The 17,291-nt window shown below is 39.5% G+C and overlaps 1 protein-coding gene across 10 annotated transcripts in view; it reads left to right on the top strand.

Moving 5' to 3' along the window:
* The first annotated feature begins 833 nt into the window (after nt 1-833).
* The window catches only part of LOC124115428, a 76,229-nt gene continuing 59,771 nt past the window's right edge, over nt 834-17,291 (top strand). For 8 of the 10 annotated variants that reach the window (XR_006857981.2, XR_006857982.2, XM_046476417.2 and 5 more), the window contains exons 1-2: nt 834-943; nt 8,105-8,233. Coding sequence is in view for 8 of the 10 variants with exons in the window: in XM_046476417.2 (XP_046332373.2) it covers nt 8,144-8,233 (90 nt within the window). In the remaining 2 variants the exon portion in view is untranslated. Of the gene's footprint in view, nt 944-8,104; nt 8,234-10,366; nt 11,146-12,255; nt 12,335-17,291 lie in introns of those variants that run through there. The other 2 variants (XM_046476420.2, XM_046476421.2) reach the window with 2 other exon arrangements.

The following is a 17,291-nucleotide window of genomic DNA, read 5'->3' on the forward strand; positions in this document are numbered from 1 at the left end:
TAGTGTATAAAATCAGTCGTACTGCATATATTTTTAGTATTGCCTTTTTTTAAAAATGTATATTTGTACCGTAAACAGACAGGGTCGTTATGTTATTTTTTGTTAACATTACGCAAATATCAGATGTTTGAGGCGACCCGATATTGTTATGGTCCGATTTCTATGAAGTAATTCGTTGGATAACCAAAAACGAGAACCAGTTCTGGGTCAAAATCGATAATGAGTATCCCACCACAATTTTACATTTCTATGAAAACTCAGACGGTCCCAGACTAATTGTAACTGTGGGTGATACGTAGAGAAACAATTCATTAACCACAGACGCGGAAACGTGCCATTTGCACATTCTAGCTAGCCTACATCTGGTACCATTTTCCATTCTGTGTCCCGTATGGAAACTGGCAGGTGCGTCAACGGGCATTATATTTAACCAACAACTAGTTACAGCATCAGTGAACCTCAGATGAAAGAGCGAACGTGTGCGCACTTTCTGTCCGTCAGGTATCATTGTGACAAACATAACGTATAAATATTATATTTTCTAATATAATATTTAGAATATATCATGCGTTCTTAATAATAAAATGATGGATAATCTTAGGAATTATAACACATAAATCATTATCATCTTGTAACATACGTAAACCTTTTCCTAATAAAAGTATAGCTATCGTATATTGATATGGATGTTATTTTTAAAAATCTTGTTTGAAGTTAAAAATAACAACTTTTGAATAAACATGCGCATACTGAGTTCACACTTCACTTATGTAGGTTCGCGTGAGGATAGCGACAATAACTAATATCAGTTCTGTGGGAAGGAGTATCTCTTGGAAAAATTATGCTAATGTGCCAAAATGGCGACTCTTGAAGACGATAGAAGGAATTATATTAACCGAATATTGACTATTTTACCGTGATAACACAAAGAGAAAATGTAGTGGTAAGTTCGTATGGTTTTCAAGTTTTAAAATCCTCACTTTTATCCCTGATGTTGGGATAGTGTCGGCACTGTGTCGATTTTACCAAAGCCTGTTACGGGCACCGCTGCCAAACGCTCGCAGACGGTTGTAAGACCGTGTATCGGCATGTGTAATACAGACATGTTGATATGAGATTTATTCAACGGTTAATCAGGCTGGTACATGGTTTTCGACAGTTTCACGCAATGACTTCAAGATTAGGTTGTTTGTAGTGTGTTCTGCCTTTTTGACAGAAGTAATAGATTATACATAGAACCTAATCGATTTTTGTTTTCTTTAGATATATGCGATGTGTACGTTTTAGGGGAAATATGGACGATGTGTATTCTGGTCCATTTCTTCTCGTACCTGGTGATGTTTTATTTTTGTTATTACACATTGGCTTGTTTTACATTCTTTAAAAGTCCACCAACGAGTAATTGTTTCCGCAAAACATATTAATATATATTATATGTTTATCGGTCATCATGGTCATGTCACTGTAACCCAGTCTTTTAAATAATTTTCATTTTAAGCTTTTCTACGTTTGTGTTGAAATTCTCAAATTAATTGTTGAGAAGAAAATGACATGGAAAAGATAAATAATTGATGTTGATTATACCATGCTCATGGTTATGATTATGTATGATTATATTAATTAATATTGTTCATTATCATCAGCATTATCAGTGTGAATGCCTTTAGGTAAATAATCTTTGATCATGTTTATCACATTTTCTGCATCAATTTATATCAATATGTGGAATGGTGTGAGGTATTCTTGTTTTCAGTCACAGGTTTGAGTTTACACAGTCCGCATATCATGATAATATTGCTGACTGCAGCAATATTCATTCCTTTGCTGTCTCACTAAGTTTGTAATTTCTATAGAGAGGGAGAGTCGTACGGATTTGATGACAAATGCTTAACTGGGCTGAGTTGCCATTATTACGTTCATCCCTTTTTCATCAGTGCGTATCATGTTTAGGTTGTTTATCATGTTTATCATATTTAGGTTGTTTATGATATGAGCATGGTTAGGTAGTGACTTGTTTTTGTTGGTCTTTACCATGTTTATTATGTTTTTGAATCGACGGTTTCCATAATTCTCATGAATGATTTAAAAATTGTTTTAATATGAACCAAATTGATGTAGTTTTTTTTTAATGTCTCCATTGCCTCAATGCTAATCATGTTCATACTTATATCATGTATATATACATATTCCTCAACAAAGTGCCAGGTAGCTGTCCAGTATAAAGAGCTGGCCTTTATTAATGAAGGCATTCGTGGTGTAGTGGATAAAGAGGAGTGGAATGTAGGGGGTTCAATCCCTGGCCATATCATACCAAAAGACGTTAAAAGATGGTACTTGTTGTTTCCCTGCCTGGCGTTCAGCATTAAAGGCAGACCAGGACTGGTCAACTCGGAGTCAGTTAATGTCTCCGAGCTGAGTGTTGACTGCGGCATGATATCTCAATGGGCTCACACTTTCAAACTGGCACGCGCACACATGCTCACATACCTGCATGCTCGGCATCGCTATATCAGCCGCAGACGTAACGTGTACGCGTGACGGCTCTGCCGTCTCTTGTACGCGAGACGGGTGCGGTCCGCAGTACTCAGCGAAGCGCTTGAAAATGGGTGTGCGTTGGTGTGCGTGAAATAATTTATATATTTTGTAACTCTACGATGAATAAGCTTTTAGAAAATACTACGTGTTGGTTTCTGAAAAATATGTACATAGGAGAAAACCGCTGTCAAAAACAGAACATTTTGCTCGATTTTTGCACAATTTTCTCCCAATTTGACCGTTAATTATTTTTCTTATGACATTTTTTTCATGTCATTCGATAACTAGTAGAATGATCAATAACTGTACTTAATTTTGTTTTATTATTTTCACAAATAACGCTTGTAGAGACATTTTTGTGCAACATGCAGAAATCCATGTTCCACTGACAGGCTGCACGCATACGAGTGACCCCCTCTCAGGTGGTCACTTGTACGCGAGACGGAAGAGCTGTCTCGCGTACACGTTACGTCCTCTACTGTATATTAATGCAATAATCTTGAACACAATGTTAAATCACTCCTTACCTCCATGTTAATTGTTTTGGGGGACCTGAAATGTTCACTTGAGTTCTTCAATGAGAAAGTTCTTCTGTGATTCGACATTCCATGTGTGACCATTCACAAAGGATAAATTTGAAAAATGCTTTTCCATAATTACAAAAGTAATATGTTTCTACAAAATATAAATAATTATGTTTTGCACAGCTTTGTTTCCAACGTCAGAGAGAAAGTCAATTAACATTTGTCTACTGCATCGAAATATAATTAATAAAGTCGAGGGCGAGAGATATTTTTCAATGGAAATCATGCGACATCATATTCATTATGACTGAAATGGACGTCCATGCTTTTATACATTTAAACACTTCTCACAAGCATGTATGCATGTTCTATACGTGCAGTAATCTTGAATGCACCATATACCCCATTTGACCCAACCTCACCTCTATCATGTCTATTAAAATCTAAAGATTAATTTATTGTGTACCGATAGTCAACTGAGGATATGTTATATTACATTAATAAGTTTTAAGATAAGATTTTCAAGGGACAGTGGGTTAGCTCAGTAGTAAAATCATCTGTGTATTAGGGCTGGGACCATTAACTCAGGTACTCTGGTTGGGCTGGACCTGAGTAGGACCCCGCTACCCACAATGCCAACAGGACTACCAGTACCTGTGGTTATTCACATGATATGTTGTTTTATGACAATAACACTAACAGTAAAACTCCATTGTTACATGACAAGTCAACCCGTGCTTGTCGTAAGAGGCGACTATGCTTGTCGTAAAAGTCGACTATGCTTGTCTTGAGAGGCGACTATGCTTGCCGTAAAAGTCGACTATGCTTGTCGAAAGAGGCAACTATGCTTGTCGTTAAAGTCAACTATGCTTGTCATAAGAGGCGACTATGCTTGTCGTAAGAGGCGACTAACCGGATCTGGTGGTCAGGCTCGCTGACTTGGTTGATGCATGTCATCGATCCTAATTGCGCGGATCTATGCTCATGATATCAATCACTAGATTTTCTGGTCCAGACTTGATTATTTACAGACTGCCGTCATATTGCTGGAATATTGCCGAATGCGGCGTTAAACAACAAACAAACATCTATTCCCAATTCTTGAGACCTTCAGTGGTTACCTGGTAGGGTAGTCGGGGTCAGGTACCCAGGTACCATATATAGACCCGTCCCTGTCCTATTGCATATCAAACCATACCTATGTGACTTCACCAAGTACTATTTCCCTTCGAGCTATCTGTGTATCCAGCAATGCCCGTGTGAGGCTTTAATTTACCAAGTACTATTTCCCTTGCAGCTATCTGTGTAACCAGCAATGCCCGTGTGTGACTTTAATTTACCAAGTACTATTTCCCCTGCAGCTATCTGTGTAACCAGCAATGCCCGTGTGAGACTTTAATTTACCAAGTACTATTTCCCTTGCAGCTATCTGTGTATCCAGCAATGCCTGTGTGAGACTTTGACAAGTACTATTTCCCTTGCAGCTATCTGTGTATCCAGCAATGCCTGTGGGAGACTTTGACAAGTACCGTATTTTCTTGAGTATAGTGCGCACCCATGTATAATGCGCATCCCCCTCTAGCGGGTTCAATATTTTGGAAAAAAAGAAATTTGAATATTATGCGCAGAAATTTTTTACACCGTACCCTTTCAGCGAAGTCCGGCAAACGAACGGGTGCTGAGAAACTTCGTCAGTACAAATTCGAAATTTGAGATAAAAAATCACCAGACATGTTTATTTACCGTTTAAATAGTATTTATTGTTCTGCTAGGCATTGTTTTATATTTAGGGATTAAGATTACCTTGCGTATTTTCTCGTAAACTAAGCTGAAAACAGCAATCAGCTGTACACACGTTTTCTTGGAATCGACCGGTGATTCGGTCAAGACACACCCAATGATATAACTTTATAAGATTTTTAATGCAAGGATCGGCAACAATTGTATCTGAAACTATTTTATTTATCAGGAATAATATATTCCATTATTTTCTTAATTATATGCAACCTTTAATAAACATATTTAAAATAATAATAACCCTAAGCGAAGCAGCTGATCGCTATTCCCGGGCATTATTTTTTACATGGAACATGTCTGACCAGTCACCGTCAAGGCTCACGTGCACATGATCACGTGATCGCGAGAATTTCATGTTGACATAGAATCGTCAAACAAAAACAAATATGACTTTTAACGAGTCAAAGTATGTCATTTATGATATATGTATCCATTCTCTGTCAACTAAAGTTTGTTTCAAGGCGTCAATAGCGGTATTCTGACCGTGGTTGCTGTTAATAACGGTGAGTTGTGCGATCTTCCGATCGCTTCACACACGATTTCGTCGAAATTAATAAAAACAATATTATCAGATTATAAGGAATTTTGAATAAAATCAATGAAATAAGTTACAAACATAAGTCCTGATATACAAAGAACACTTTTTATAGCCAGACAGTGTAATTACATGATTATTTTGCGTACTTCAGTATGGATTTGTTGACATGGTATTCCCGGTGTTTCGTGCTCACGGTAATGTCTTTCCATAGGGGGAAAAAACATCCAAACTCATAATTCGTGTATTATGCGCATCCCCTTCTACACAGCTGTGTTTTTTCGAAAAAAAGTGCGCACTATACTCAAGAAAATACGGTACTATTTCCCTTGCAGCTATCTGTGTATCCAGAAATGCCCGTGTGAGACTTTGACAAGTACTATTTCCCTTGCAGCTATCTGTATATCCAGCAATGCCTGTGTGAGACTTTGACAAGTACTATTTCCCTTGCAGCTATCTGTGTTTCCAGAAATGCCCGTGTGAGACTTTGACAAGTACTATTTCCCTTGCAGCTATCTGTGTATCCAGAAATGCCCGTGTGAGGCTTTACCAAGTACTATTTCCCTTGCAGCTATCTGTGTATCCAGCAATGCCTGTGTGACGCTTTACCAAGTACTATTTCCCTTGCAGCTATCTGTGTATCCAGCAATGCCTGTGTGAGACTTTGACAAGTACTATTTCCCTTGCAGCTATCTGTGTATCCAGCAATGCCTGTGTGAGACTTTGACAAGTACTATTTCCCTTGCAGCTATCTGTGTATCCAGAAATGCCTGTGTGAGACTTTGACAAGTACTATTTCCCTTGCAGCTATCTGTGTATCCAGCAATGCCTCTGTGTGAGACTTTGACAAGTACTATTTCCCTTGCAGCTATCTGTGTTTCCAGAAATGCCCGTGTGAGACTTTGACAAGTACTATTTCCCTTGCAGCTATCTGTGTATCCAGAAATGCCCGTGTGAGGCTTTACCAAGTACAATTTCCCTTGCAGCTATCTGTGTATCCAGCAATGCCTCTGTGTGAGACTTTGACAAGTACTATTTCCCTTGCAGCTATCTGTGTATCCAGCAATGCCCCTGTGCGACTTTAATTTACCAAGTACCATTTCCCTTGCAGCTATCTGTGTATCCAGCAATGCCTGTGTGAGACTTTAATTTACCAAGTACTTTACCAAGTACTATTTCCCTTGCAGCTATCTGTGTATCCAGAAATGCCTGTGTGAGACTTTAATTTACCAAGAACTATTTCCCTTGCAACTATCTGTGTATCCAGCAATGCCTCTGTGTGAGACTTTAATTTACCAAGTACTATTTACCTTGCAGCTATCTGTGTATCCAGCAATGCCTGTGTGAGGCTTTAACAAGAACTATTTCCCTTGCAGCTATCTGTGTATCCAGCAATGCCCGTGTGAGACTTTGACAAGTACTATTTCCCTTGCAGCTATCTGTGTATCCAGCAATGCCCCTGTGCGACTTTAATTTACCAAGTACCATTTCCCTTGCAGCTATCTGTGTATCCAGCAATGCCTGTGTGAGACTTTAATTTACCAAGTACTTTACCAAGTACTATTTCCCTTGCAGCTATCTGTGTATCCAGAAATGCCTGTGTGAGACTTTAATTTACCAAGAACTATTTCCCTTGCAACTATCTGTGTATCCAGCAATGCCTCTGTGTGAGACTTTAATTTACCAAGTACTATTTCCCTTGCAGCTATCTGTGTAACCAGCAATGCCTGTGTGAAACTTAACCAAGTACTATTTCCCTTGCAGCTATCAGTGTATCCAGCAATGCCCATGTGAGACTTTGACATATACTATTTCCCTTGCAGCTATCTGTGTAACCAGCAATGCCTGTATGAGACTTTAATTTACCAAGTACTATTTCCCTTGCAGCTATCTGTGTATCCAGCAATGCCTGTGTGAGACTTTAATTTACCAAGTACCATTTCCCTTGCAGCTATCTGTGTATCCAGCAATGCCCGTGTGAGACTTTAATTTACCAAGTACTATTTCCCTTGCAGCTATCTGTGTATCCAGCAATGCCTGTGTGAGACTTTAATTTACCAAGTACTATTTCCCTTGCAGCTATCTGTGTATCCAGCAATGCCTGTGTGAGACTTTAATTTACCAAGTACTATTTCCCTTGCAGCTATCTGTGTATCCAGAAATGCCTGTGTGAGACTTTAATTTACCAAGAACTATTTCCCTTGCAACTATCTGTGTATCCAGCAATGCCTGTGTGAGGCTTTACCAAGAACTGTTTCCCTTGCAGCTATCTGTGTATCCAGCAATGCCTGTGTGAGACTTTAATTTACCAAGTACCATTTCCCTTGCAGCTATCTGTGTATCCAGCAATGCCTGTGTGAGACTTTAATTTACCAAGTACTATTTCCCTCGCAGCTATCAGTGTATCCAGCAATGCCTGTGTGAGACTTTAATTTACCAAGTACTATCTCCCTTGCAGCTATCTGTGTATCCAGCAATGCCCATGTGAGACTTTAATTTACCAAGTACTATTTCCCCCGAGCTATCTGTGTATCCAGCAATGTCCGTGTGAGACTTTAATTTACCAAGTACTATCTCCCTTGCAGCTATCAGTGTATCCAGCAATGCCTGTATGAGACTTTAATTTACCAAGTACTATTTCCCTTGCAGCTATCTGTGTATCTAGCAATGCACGTGTGAGACTTTAATTTACCAAGTACTATTTCCCTTGCAGCTATCAGTGTATCCAGCAATGCCTGTGTGAGGCTTTACCATGTCCTCAGTGGTTGAAATGACGGATAGAAATGACAATGTCACCGCAGTCCAAGTTTCCAGCACCTCTCACAGAGTTAATAATATAGGGGTAAGAATCTTATTCATGTGTGTCAGGGGGCGGACGGGTAGCCTAGTGGTTAAAGCGCTCGCTCGTCACGCCGAAGACCCGGGTTCGATTCCCGACATGGGTACAATGTGTGAAGACCATTTCTGGTGTCCCCCGCCGTGATATTGCTGGAATAGTGCTAAAAGCGGCGTAACACCATACTCACTCACTCACTCATGTTTGTCAGGTTCCATTTTGGGTGGTGAATGGGACAAGTTCCCGATCAAGCTGTACATGCAGGTGCCTTGACAGCATGGCCTGTCTGTGTGCTAAATAATGTGTCAGGGTTTTACCTTGAATTACAAAACTAGGGGTCAGGGGAACCCCCAATAATTACTTTTAAGGGTCCTTGCAGGCAATATTAGGGTCCTGTAATGTAAATTGGTGTAGTGTACTGTACATCTTGATAATTAATTTGGAGTCTTGAATGAATCAATGATCATGTGGACAGTGGTTATTATTGATGGATGCAATAACAGACACCTATCACTGCTCTTGATCTGCTGTAGGTACAATGTGTATTATTGTCCATCCTTCGGGATATACAGTATTTTTTTTCTTCATCCATTCTCTACATTTGTGCGTACTGGACGCTTATGTGTGTTCACTGATGTGTGTTTTGTTGTTATAACAGGGGGCGGTCGGGTAGCCTAGTGGTTAAATCGTTTGCTCGTCACACCGAAGACCCGGGTTCGATTCCCGACATGGGTACAATGTGTGAAGCCCATTTCTGGTGGCCCCCCGCCGTGATATTGCTGAAATATTGCTAAAATATTGCTAAAAACAGCATAAAACCATACTCACTCACTCACTGTTCTAACAGCCATTTGAACATTACAAAGTATCACTCTTCTGGACAGAGTTATAGTTCATCCAGCTATTCCTCCCTGCCACCCTTTACCGTGCTCATTATATCAATCACTGGTTTTTCTGGTCCACACTCAATTATTTAACATTGTGTTTCAGGTTGATGTCTTGTTTTTGGATTATTCTTGCTGTGGTGTTGCATGTTTAAAAAATACCAGAGAGAAAATATGATTATTAGGCTAAAAAAAATAATAGTCTTGGTTCTCAGGCACCAGCTGCATCATCATAAAGTTCGCAACACGTTTCATTTATATTTTCATTTAAAAAAACATATTTAAAATTCCTTAAATATTCCAAGTCCAACAGCAGTCAAATACTGTATTCCAGTATTTTGCTCATCAAGGAATACATTTATGTAGGAAGGCCCTTTCCCAGGTTGATTGTACACAACTGTTTATTTGATTACGGACCCCTGCACTATATTTTTAAAACCAATGCCTGAGAACCAGTTCTTTAATTTTTTTTAAGCCTTATTTACAATATTATTTACTTTGCTCCAAAATGTTGACAATAAGTTCCATTGTGATACGACCCGTGAAGATCCGGGGTAGAATAGGTCTTCAGCAACCCATGCTTACCGTAAAAGGATCGGGTGGTCAGGCTCACTGACTTAGTTGATGCATGCCATCGTATCCCAGTTGCGTAGAGCGATGCTGATGACACAATCACTGGATTGTCTGGTCCAGACTTGATTATTTACAGACCGTCGTCATATAGCTGGAATATTTCTGAGTGTGGCGTTTAACAACAAACCAATCAACCAACCAATCCATTGTGATAATGGCAGCACATTTGTTTGGATGGTGACATAATGTGGATTTATTATCCATTTGATTTAAGAAGACGGAGGATATAGGGATCAGCATGGAGTATTGTTAAGTGTGGAGTTAAACAACAAACAAATAAACAAACAAACAAACAAACAATAGGGTCCTTTTCAATTGAAATGTTTGTTTCTATCAAAATTATTTATTTTCAGAAGCTTAGTGTTAGTCTAGCTTGTGAAAACGATGAGGACCCACCGCTGTGGTATGGCAATGAGCCAGCGAACATGTATGAAAAACATTGATTCATGTGCACTGCAGTCATTAGCCAGTCATTCTGACAGGTGACCTGTGTCACATGATCTACATAACTGTACCATGCTGTCAGGGGTGAAGAATTTGTCAGGGTGATAGGTGATAGGTGTCACAGCTAGTTAGTCATGTTGTTCAGGCTCAGACTACGGCCTTGATGTGTTACTAGCAGAGACAGTGTTATAGGCAGGAATGGGTTGTGAGATTGCAGCATTCTCTGCTCTATTTTAATGATGAACTGAGAAAATGAACATTTTTCATGCTGTAGGGTCTCTATGCCATACGGCCTTGATGTGTTACTAGGAGAGACGGTGTAAAGGTCGGAACGTATTGTGCTCTATTTTAATGATTAACATTTTGTCTTGATGTGGGGTCCTGACAGCCTTGATGTGTTACTAGCAGAGACAGTGTAAAGGCAGGAACCTGTTGTCAGATTGCAGCACTCTCTGCTCTATGTTAATGATGAACTGAGAAAATTAACATTTTTCTTGATGTTGGGTCCTGACGGCCTTGATGTGTTCCTAGCAGAGACAGTGTTATAGGCAGGAAGATTGCAACATTTTCTTTTTTTCAATGATGAACTGAGAAAATTAACTTTTTTCTTGATGTGGGGTGCTGATGGCCTTGATGTGTTCCTAATAGAGACTGTGTTATAGGCAGGAACGTGTTCTGATATTGCAGTATTCTCCTTCTTTCACTGATGTACCAAAAATAACGGAGGACATTTTTTAGACTAAGGGGTCATGATGGCCTTGTGTGCCTCTAGTGGCAACAGTGTTATAGGTGTGAACGTCTTGTAGTGAGATGTCAACTTTCTTGACGCATGACACAGATTGAGATGACTGCCAATCACAAATACCAGGCAAACATACAGATGAAGTGGCTTGGATATATGATATGGTCGCTGTGTCGGAATCGTGGGAACTTGGAAGAAAGTTTGTGTTATCCAGGGTTCGTAGTCCTGCACCATGACTGTTGAATTTATGTTTTAGGTATTCTTTTTACTAAAAGCTTAGTTAAGTCAAGATCAAACTAACCAAGCCTAAACCAGCAGAAGAGGAAATGTTCTTTCGAAAAAATATTTTTATTATTTTAATGTTTTCATTGACTAAGTGTTGGTCTTCAGTGTTCGGTACAACAGGTCGCCGCGAATAGCTGCAAAATTGCTCAATATTATCTCACTCACTCACTCAGTACAACAGGGGAAATTTGTGCTTAATTTGGATACTTGGGACTCCGAAAAGAGTTCGAGACATCAAGGACCTTGACACATCCAAGTTGGACGAAACAAGGTTCAACTGTACTAGAGGTAGTGTTAAAAGTGGGAACGTGTCATCAAGGTATTGGGAGATTGCAACTTTCGCGACACCTTTTCACTGATAAATTACTGGCACCTATTTGGTAACTGTGGTGATGGATGTGTTAATTGTTGTTAACTGTAGAGCAGTGTTACAGGTCGGAACGTGTTGTTGTGAAATCAAGACTCTGTAGTTGTACAATCACTGACGGATACAGCAAATATTGGCAAACATCCAGATGTTGGGTATGATGGCTGAAATATGTTTATTGTTGAGACAGCGCTAAATGTGGGAACTTGTTGTGAGATCTCAACTTTCTCCTCACTTTCCACATATAAACAAAGCAAATATCGCTCACATTTTGAATCTGTCAGGTGTCGATGTGTTGATATTGTAGACAGTGTTCTCCTGGTTGGAGGTGGTGTTTTGAGATCTTAGCGTTCAAGATCTAGATCGCTGATGCACACAGCCATTAACAGGAAAATATTGGATTCTGTCAGGTGTCGATGTGTTAATATTGTAGTTCACGGTTGGAGGTGGTGCTTTGAGATCTTAGCGTTCAAGATCTAAATTGCTGATACACACAGCCATTAACAGGAAAATATTGGATGCTGCGTGGTGTCGATGTGTTAATATTGTAGACAGTGTTCACGGTTGGAGGTGGTGCTTTGAGATCTTAGCGTTCAAGATCTAAATTGCTGATACACACAGCCATTAACAGGAAAATATTGGATGCTGCGTGGTGTCGATGTGTTAATATTGTAGACAGTGTTCACGGTTGGAGGTGGTGCTTTGAGATTTTAATGTTCCTGGAGGAGATTGCTGATGTGGGAGTCATAATGGTAGGCTTTTCATCTTGTATATAGGCTAGTCTCTTTTATCATGTTTATTGAATTGCTATTTATCTTTTTTTACTTTTCTTTTTTTGAATATTGTATAGATTCCTTCGACACTTAAATAATGAATAGTTAAAAATAATGAAATATGAAAATCATTATTTTTCTCTGCTGAACAGGCTGAATTTTTTCACCACAAAAATGTGCAAAATGTATTTATTAAGCTATATGTTTCAAGTATGAAAAATACTCACCAAGCATTTGGATGTGTGTGACGCACTTGCTAATTTTACCCCACGTAACTAGTTGATCAGTTTTTGCTGAATCAATGTCCTGTGTTTGGGTAATTACTAAACTCTCACACCCGTGAAGATCCGGGGTAGAATAGGTCTTGAGCAACCCATGCTTGCCGTAAAAGGCGACTATGCTTGTTGTAAGAGGCGACTAATGGGATCGGGTTGTCAGGCTTGCTGACTTGGTTGATGCATGTCATTATATCCCAATTGCGTGGATTAATGCTCATGATGTGAATCACTGGATTGTCTGGTCCAGACTCCATTATTTACAGACTGCCGTCATATACCGTATTTTCTTGAGTATAGTGCACACTTTTTTTTGAATAAACACAGCTGTGTAGAAGGGGGTGCGCATTATACACAAATTATGAGTTTGGATGTTTTTTTCCCCCATGGAAAGACATTACCGTGAGCACGAAACACCGGAAATAACCATGTCAACAAATCCATACTGAAGTACGCAAAATAATCATGTAATTACACTGTCTGACTATAAAAAAGTGTTCTTTGTATATCTGGACTTATGTTTGTTACTTATTTCATTAATTTTATTCAAAATTCCTTTTTATTAAATTTTTTATTAATTTCGGCGAAATCGTGTGTGAAGTGATCGGAAGATCGCACAACTCACCGTTATTAACAGCAACCACGGTCAGAATACCGCTATTGACGCCTTGAAACGAACTTTAGTTGACAGAGAATGGATACATATATCATAAATGACATACTTTGACTCGTTAAAAGTCATATTTGTTTTTGTTAGACGATTCTATGTCAACATGAAATTCTCGCGATCACGTGCGCGTGAGCCTTGACGGTGACTGGTCAGACTGGTTCCATGTAAAAAATAATACCCGGGAATAGCGATCAGCTGCTTCGCTTAGGGTTATTATTATTTTAAATATGTTTAGTAAAGGCTACATATAATTAAGAAAATAATGGAATATATTATTCCTGATAAAAAAAAATAGTTTCAGATACACTTGTTGCCGATCCTTGCATTAAAAATCCTATAAAGTTATTTCATTGGGTGTGTCTTGACCGAATCACCGGTCAATTCCAAGAAAACGTGTGTACAGCTGGTTGCTGTTTCCGGCTTAGTTTACGAGAAAATACACAAGGTAATCTTAATCCCTAGATATAAAACAATGCCTAGCAGAACAATAAATACTATTTAAACGGTAAATAAACATGTCTGGTGATTTTTTATCTCAAATTTCGAATTTGTACTGACAAAGTTTCTCAGCACCCGTTCGTTTGCCGGATTTCGCTGAAAGGGTACGGTGTAAATATTTTCTGCGCATAATATTCAAATTTCTTTTTTTCCAAAATATTGAACCCGCTAGAGGGGGGTGCGCATTATACATGGGTGCGCACTATACTCAAGAAAATACGGTAACTGGAATATTGCCGAGTGCAGCGTTACTGAACTGAACTCACACATCAGTCTAGAAGGTGTGTGGGTGGTGTCAGTCAAGTAACAGCTGAAGACATATTTATTTCCATGTATTAAATATTTGATATTAATAGAACCATAAATACGAAACAAACTACTCAACAAACCAACTAGCTATAATGCTATTAATGACTCGGCTGATGCATGTAATCGTATCCCAACTTGATGGATGCTATTTCCTGTCAGTCACTGGATCGTCTGGTCTAGACTCAATTATGTACAGACCGCCGTCATATAGCTGGAATATTGCTGACTGCTGTATTAGACACCAATTGGGACAAACAAACCAATAAAACTAAACAACTTCTGATAAATGGGGTTGCAGTTGTAACTCTTATGGAAGCATAAAGTGAAGGAGGGGAAATGGGGTTTAATGTTGCGTTCAAGATTATTGAGCCACCAACATTCCACTCTCCGGGCACCCATTCTATCCATGAGACCCAATCTCCTACCCAGAGTTCCATGTGGCTGGCAGCCAGCCAGCATAGTACCTCTGCCACAGGCCAGCGCCATGTGACGATTCGTCACACCTTTCACAGTCCATTCAAGATATTGCATATGCTTTTCATCCGTTTCATGTTTGACAAGTTTACACATTTTCATAAACAAATGTCAAAGAATGGTTACGGTTCATTAAGAAAGTATCCTAATACGTGAAAATCTACTAGTTATCCTTTGTTTACATTGATTGTAAGTCTCCACGTGCTGTCATCGAAGCCCAACGGAGAGCAAGTGATATGGTCACTTTGATGTATAAATATATATTGTCATGAAATTCACTGTCGCAGTTGTAGTAGCATATCTATATAATTATGCAAAACAATATGTTAAGAGCCCCCAAATACTTGCATTAATCTGTTCTATACTGATTTCTGAAAGAGCGCATTTGTTTACAAACAAGAGAAAGTCTGGTCACATGATATGCAAATTAGCCTGTGGCAGTGGCGTTATGCTGAGTCAGCATTGTGCCGGAGTGTGCATGAGACCATGTTTTACCAGAGAACGGAAGGTTGGTGGTTCGATGCCTGTCCGCATCATACTTAAAGACATTCAAATATGGTACTTGTTCTTACCCTATCTGGAGCTCGGTATTTGGGGCATTAAATGACTGGTCGGCTCAGAATTAGTATACTGTCTGAGTAGGGTATCTATGTTAAACTGTGGTGCGGCCTAGTGCTAAGACTGACATAAGTCTGGATTAGTACAATCAGACACACGCACACTCTCTTGTCGCAATGTAAGTTCAATAATCTTCCATGCGACATTAAATCCCATTTCACCTCATCTCATCAGAATATTAAGTGCCTGGTTCCATAGACTTTGCCCATTAACTAGGTGTGAGACTTATTTCACTGTCCCATATATATTTTTTGGGCTGTAGTTCCAATTAATTAGACTGTGCAGAGTTACGTCCCTGGCGCCCGTCAGAAACCTATGATTGTGGGTTCGAGTCCCGGTTTGCCCTGATTATGTTTCTAGGTTTGTCAGCACCATACCTGTGCTTGTGGGTAAACGTCTGGGACCTGCATCACTTCGGGCTTTCCTCCCACATTAAACTGACATGACACAATTTTATGGGAATACTGTTAAAAGCGGCATTAAACCCAACTCACTCACTCACTCACTCACTGAAATACGGTATACCAGTAATACCATGCAGTCCTATTTGCCTGACACTAGGTTAGAATGAACAAGTACATACAATATGTTGTATACGTGGTATAACAGTATACCGGTAATACCATGCAGTCCTATTAGCCTGACACAGGGTTAGAAGGAACAAATACATACAATATGTTGTATACGTGGTATAACAGTATACCAGTAATACCATGCAGTCCTATTAGCCTGACACGGGGTTAGAAGGAACAAATACATACAATATGTTGGCTGTAATTGCATCAATGGCCTAAGCCACATTAGCTGCTAAGTGATATGATCTCAGGTTGACATGCATATATTGTCAACTGTTGTGTGAAGGTTTAGTATAATCTGATTGATCACAAAGACGCTGTGATCTGGTTGTGATTGCTTGGTCCAAGTGTTTCTTTGCCAACTATTGACTTCCCAGCAGAGAAATGTCAGCTACTCCACCAGTGTCGGCCCCGAGGGTTAAACAAGAGCTACACTGGCCTCGTGTGATCTGCACTGTGTTTCTCCAGTTTCCTGATTTGTCAGTGTTCCAGAAGTATTTCCGGTCTCCTGACCTAATGTAATCCTAAACCTTGTTTTTCCTGTGTTGTACCATAGCCTTTTTGGCCATCACTGTCTTCATTTCAAAGCAGGAGTGGGGCGGTCGAGCAGCCTAGTGGTTAAAGCGTTCGCTCGTCACGCCGAAGACCCGGGTTCGAATCCCGACATGGGTACAATGTGTGAAGCCCATTTCTGGTGTCCCCCGCCGTGATATTGCTGGATTATTGCTAAAAGTGGCGTAAAACCCAACTCACTCACTCACTCAAAGCAGGAGTTTGCTGACAGGCTGCAAATGACCGTTAATAATGAAGAGTGTGTATGTACAGGGTGATGATCTAAACAATACCGAGCTGTACAAAATTGACATGGACATGGGAATCTTCAGATTTGAAATATAACTAAAATATTCAAAAAGATTCCAAATAAACCTATAGCTTGTTAGGGAAGAGAATTTACGGATGTCAACTTCTTTATTATGAGGAACATGTTTCGGAGTATATGCCTACTCCTTCATCAGGTGAATAGCTCCTTTTTCACCCACTTTTTCCAAATCTGTAAAGCAAACGTGAGAACTGATCTGACCTAACATTATTGCATTCTATTCATGTGTACTTCCTGCGATGAAGTCGCGGTTCCAATGTAATTTGGTTTAATGATATGTGGAGAGAAATTTGGCTTACTGTGCGTCTGCTTGTGAAATGTCAGACACACACAACGCTACTCTGAAGCTGAGAACTTGGCAAACAGTCAATTTGATCCAATGTTTTTGTGGCTAAGTAGTTTAGTCAGCCACTACAGAATAAAGAACAGTTAGTCCCTGTGTGTGACTTTCTTGTTGGCAAAGTAGTGAAGTCAGCCACTACAGATGAAGAACAGTTAGTCCCTATGTGTGACTTTCTTGTTGGCAAAGTAGTATAGTCAGCCACTACAGATAAAGAACAGTTAGTCCCCATGTGTGACTTTCTTGTTGGCAAAGTAGTGAAGTCAGTCACTACAGATAAAGAACAGTTAGTCCCCA

The sequence above is a fragment of the Haliotis rufescens genome, unplaced genomic scaffold, assembly GCF_023055435.1.
Source record: "Haliotis rufescens isolate VD_foot unplaced genomic scaffold, xgHalRufe1.0.p SCAF_120, whole genome shotgun sequence".
NCBI lineage: Eukaryota > Metazoa > Mollusca > Gastropoda > Lepetellida > Haliotidae > Haliotis > Haliotis rufescens.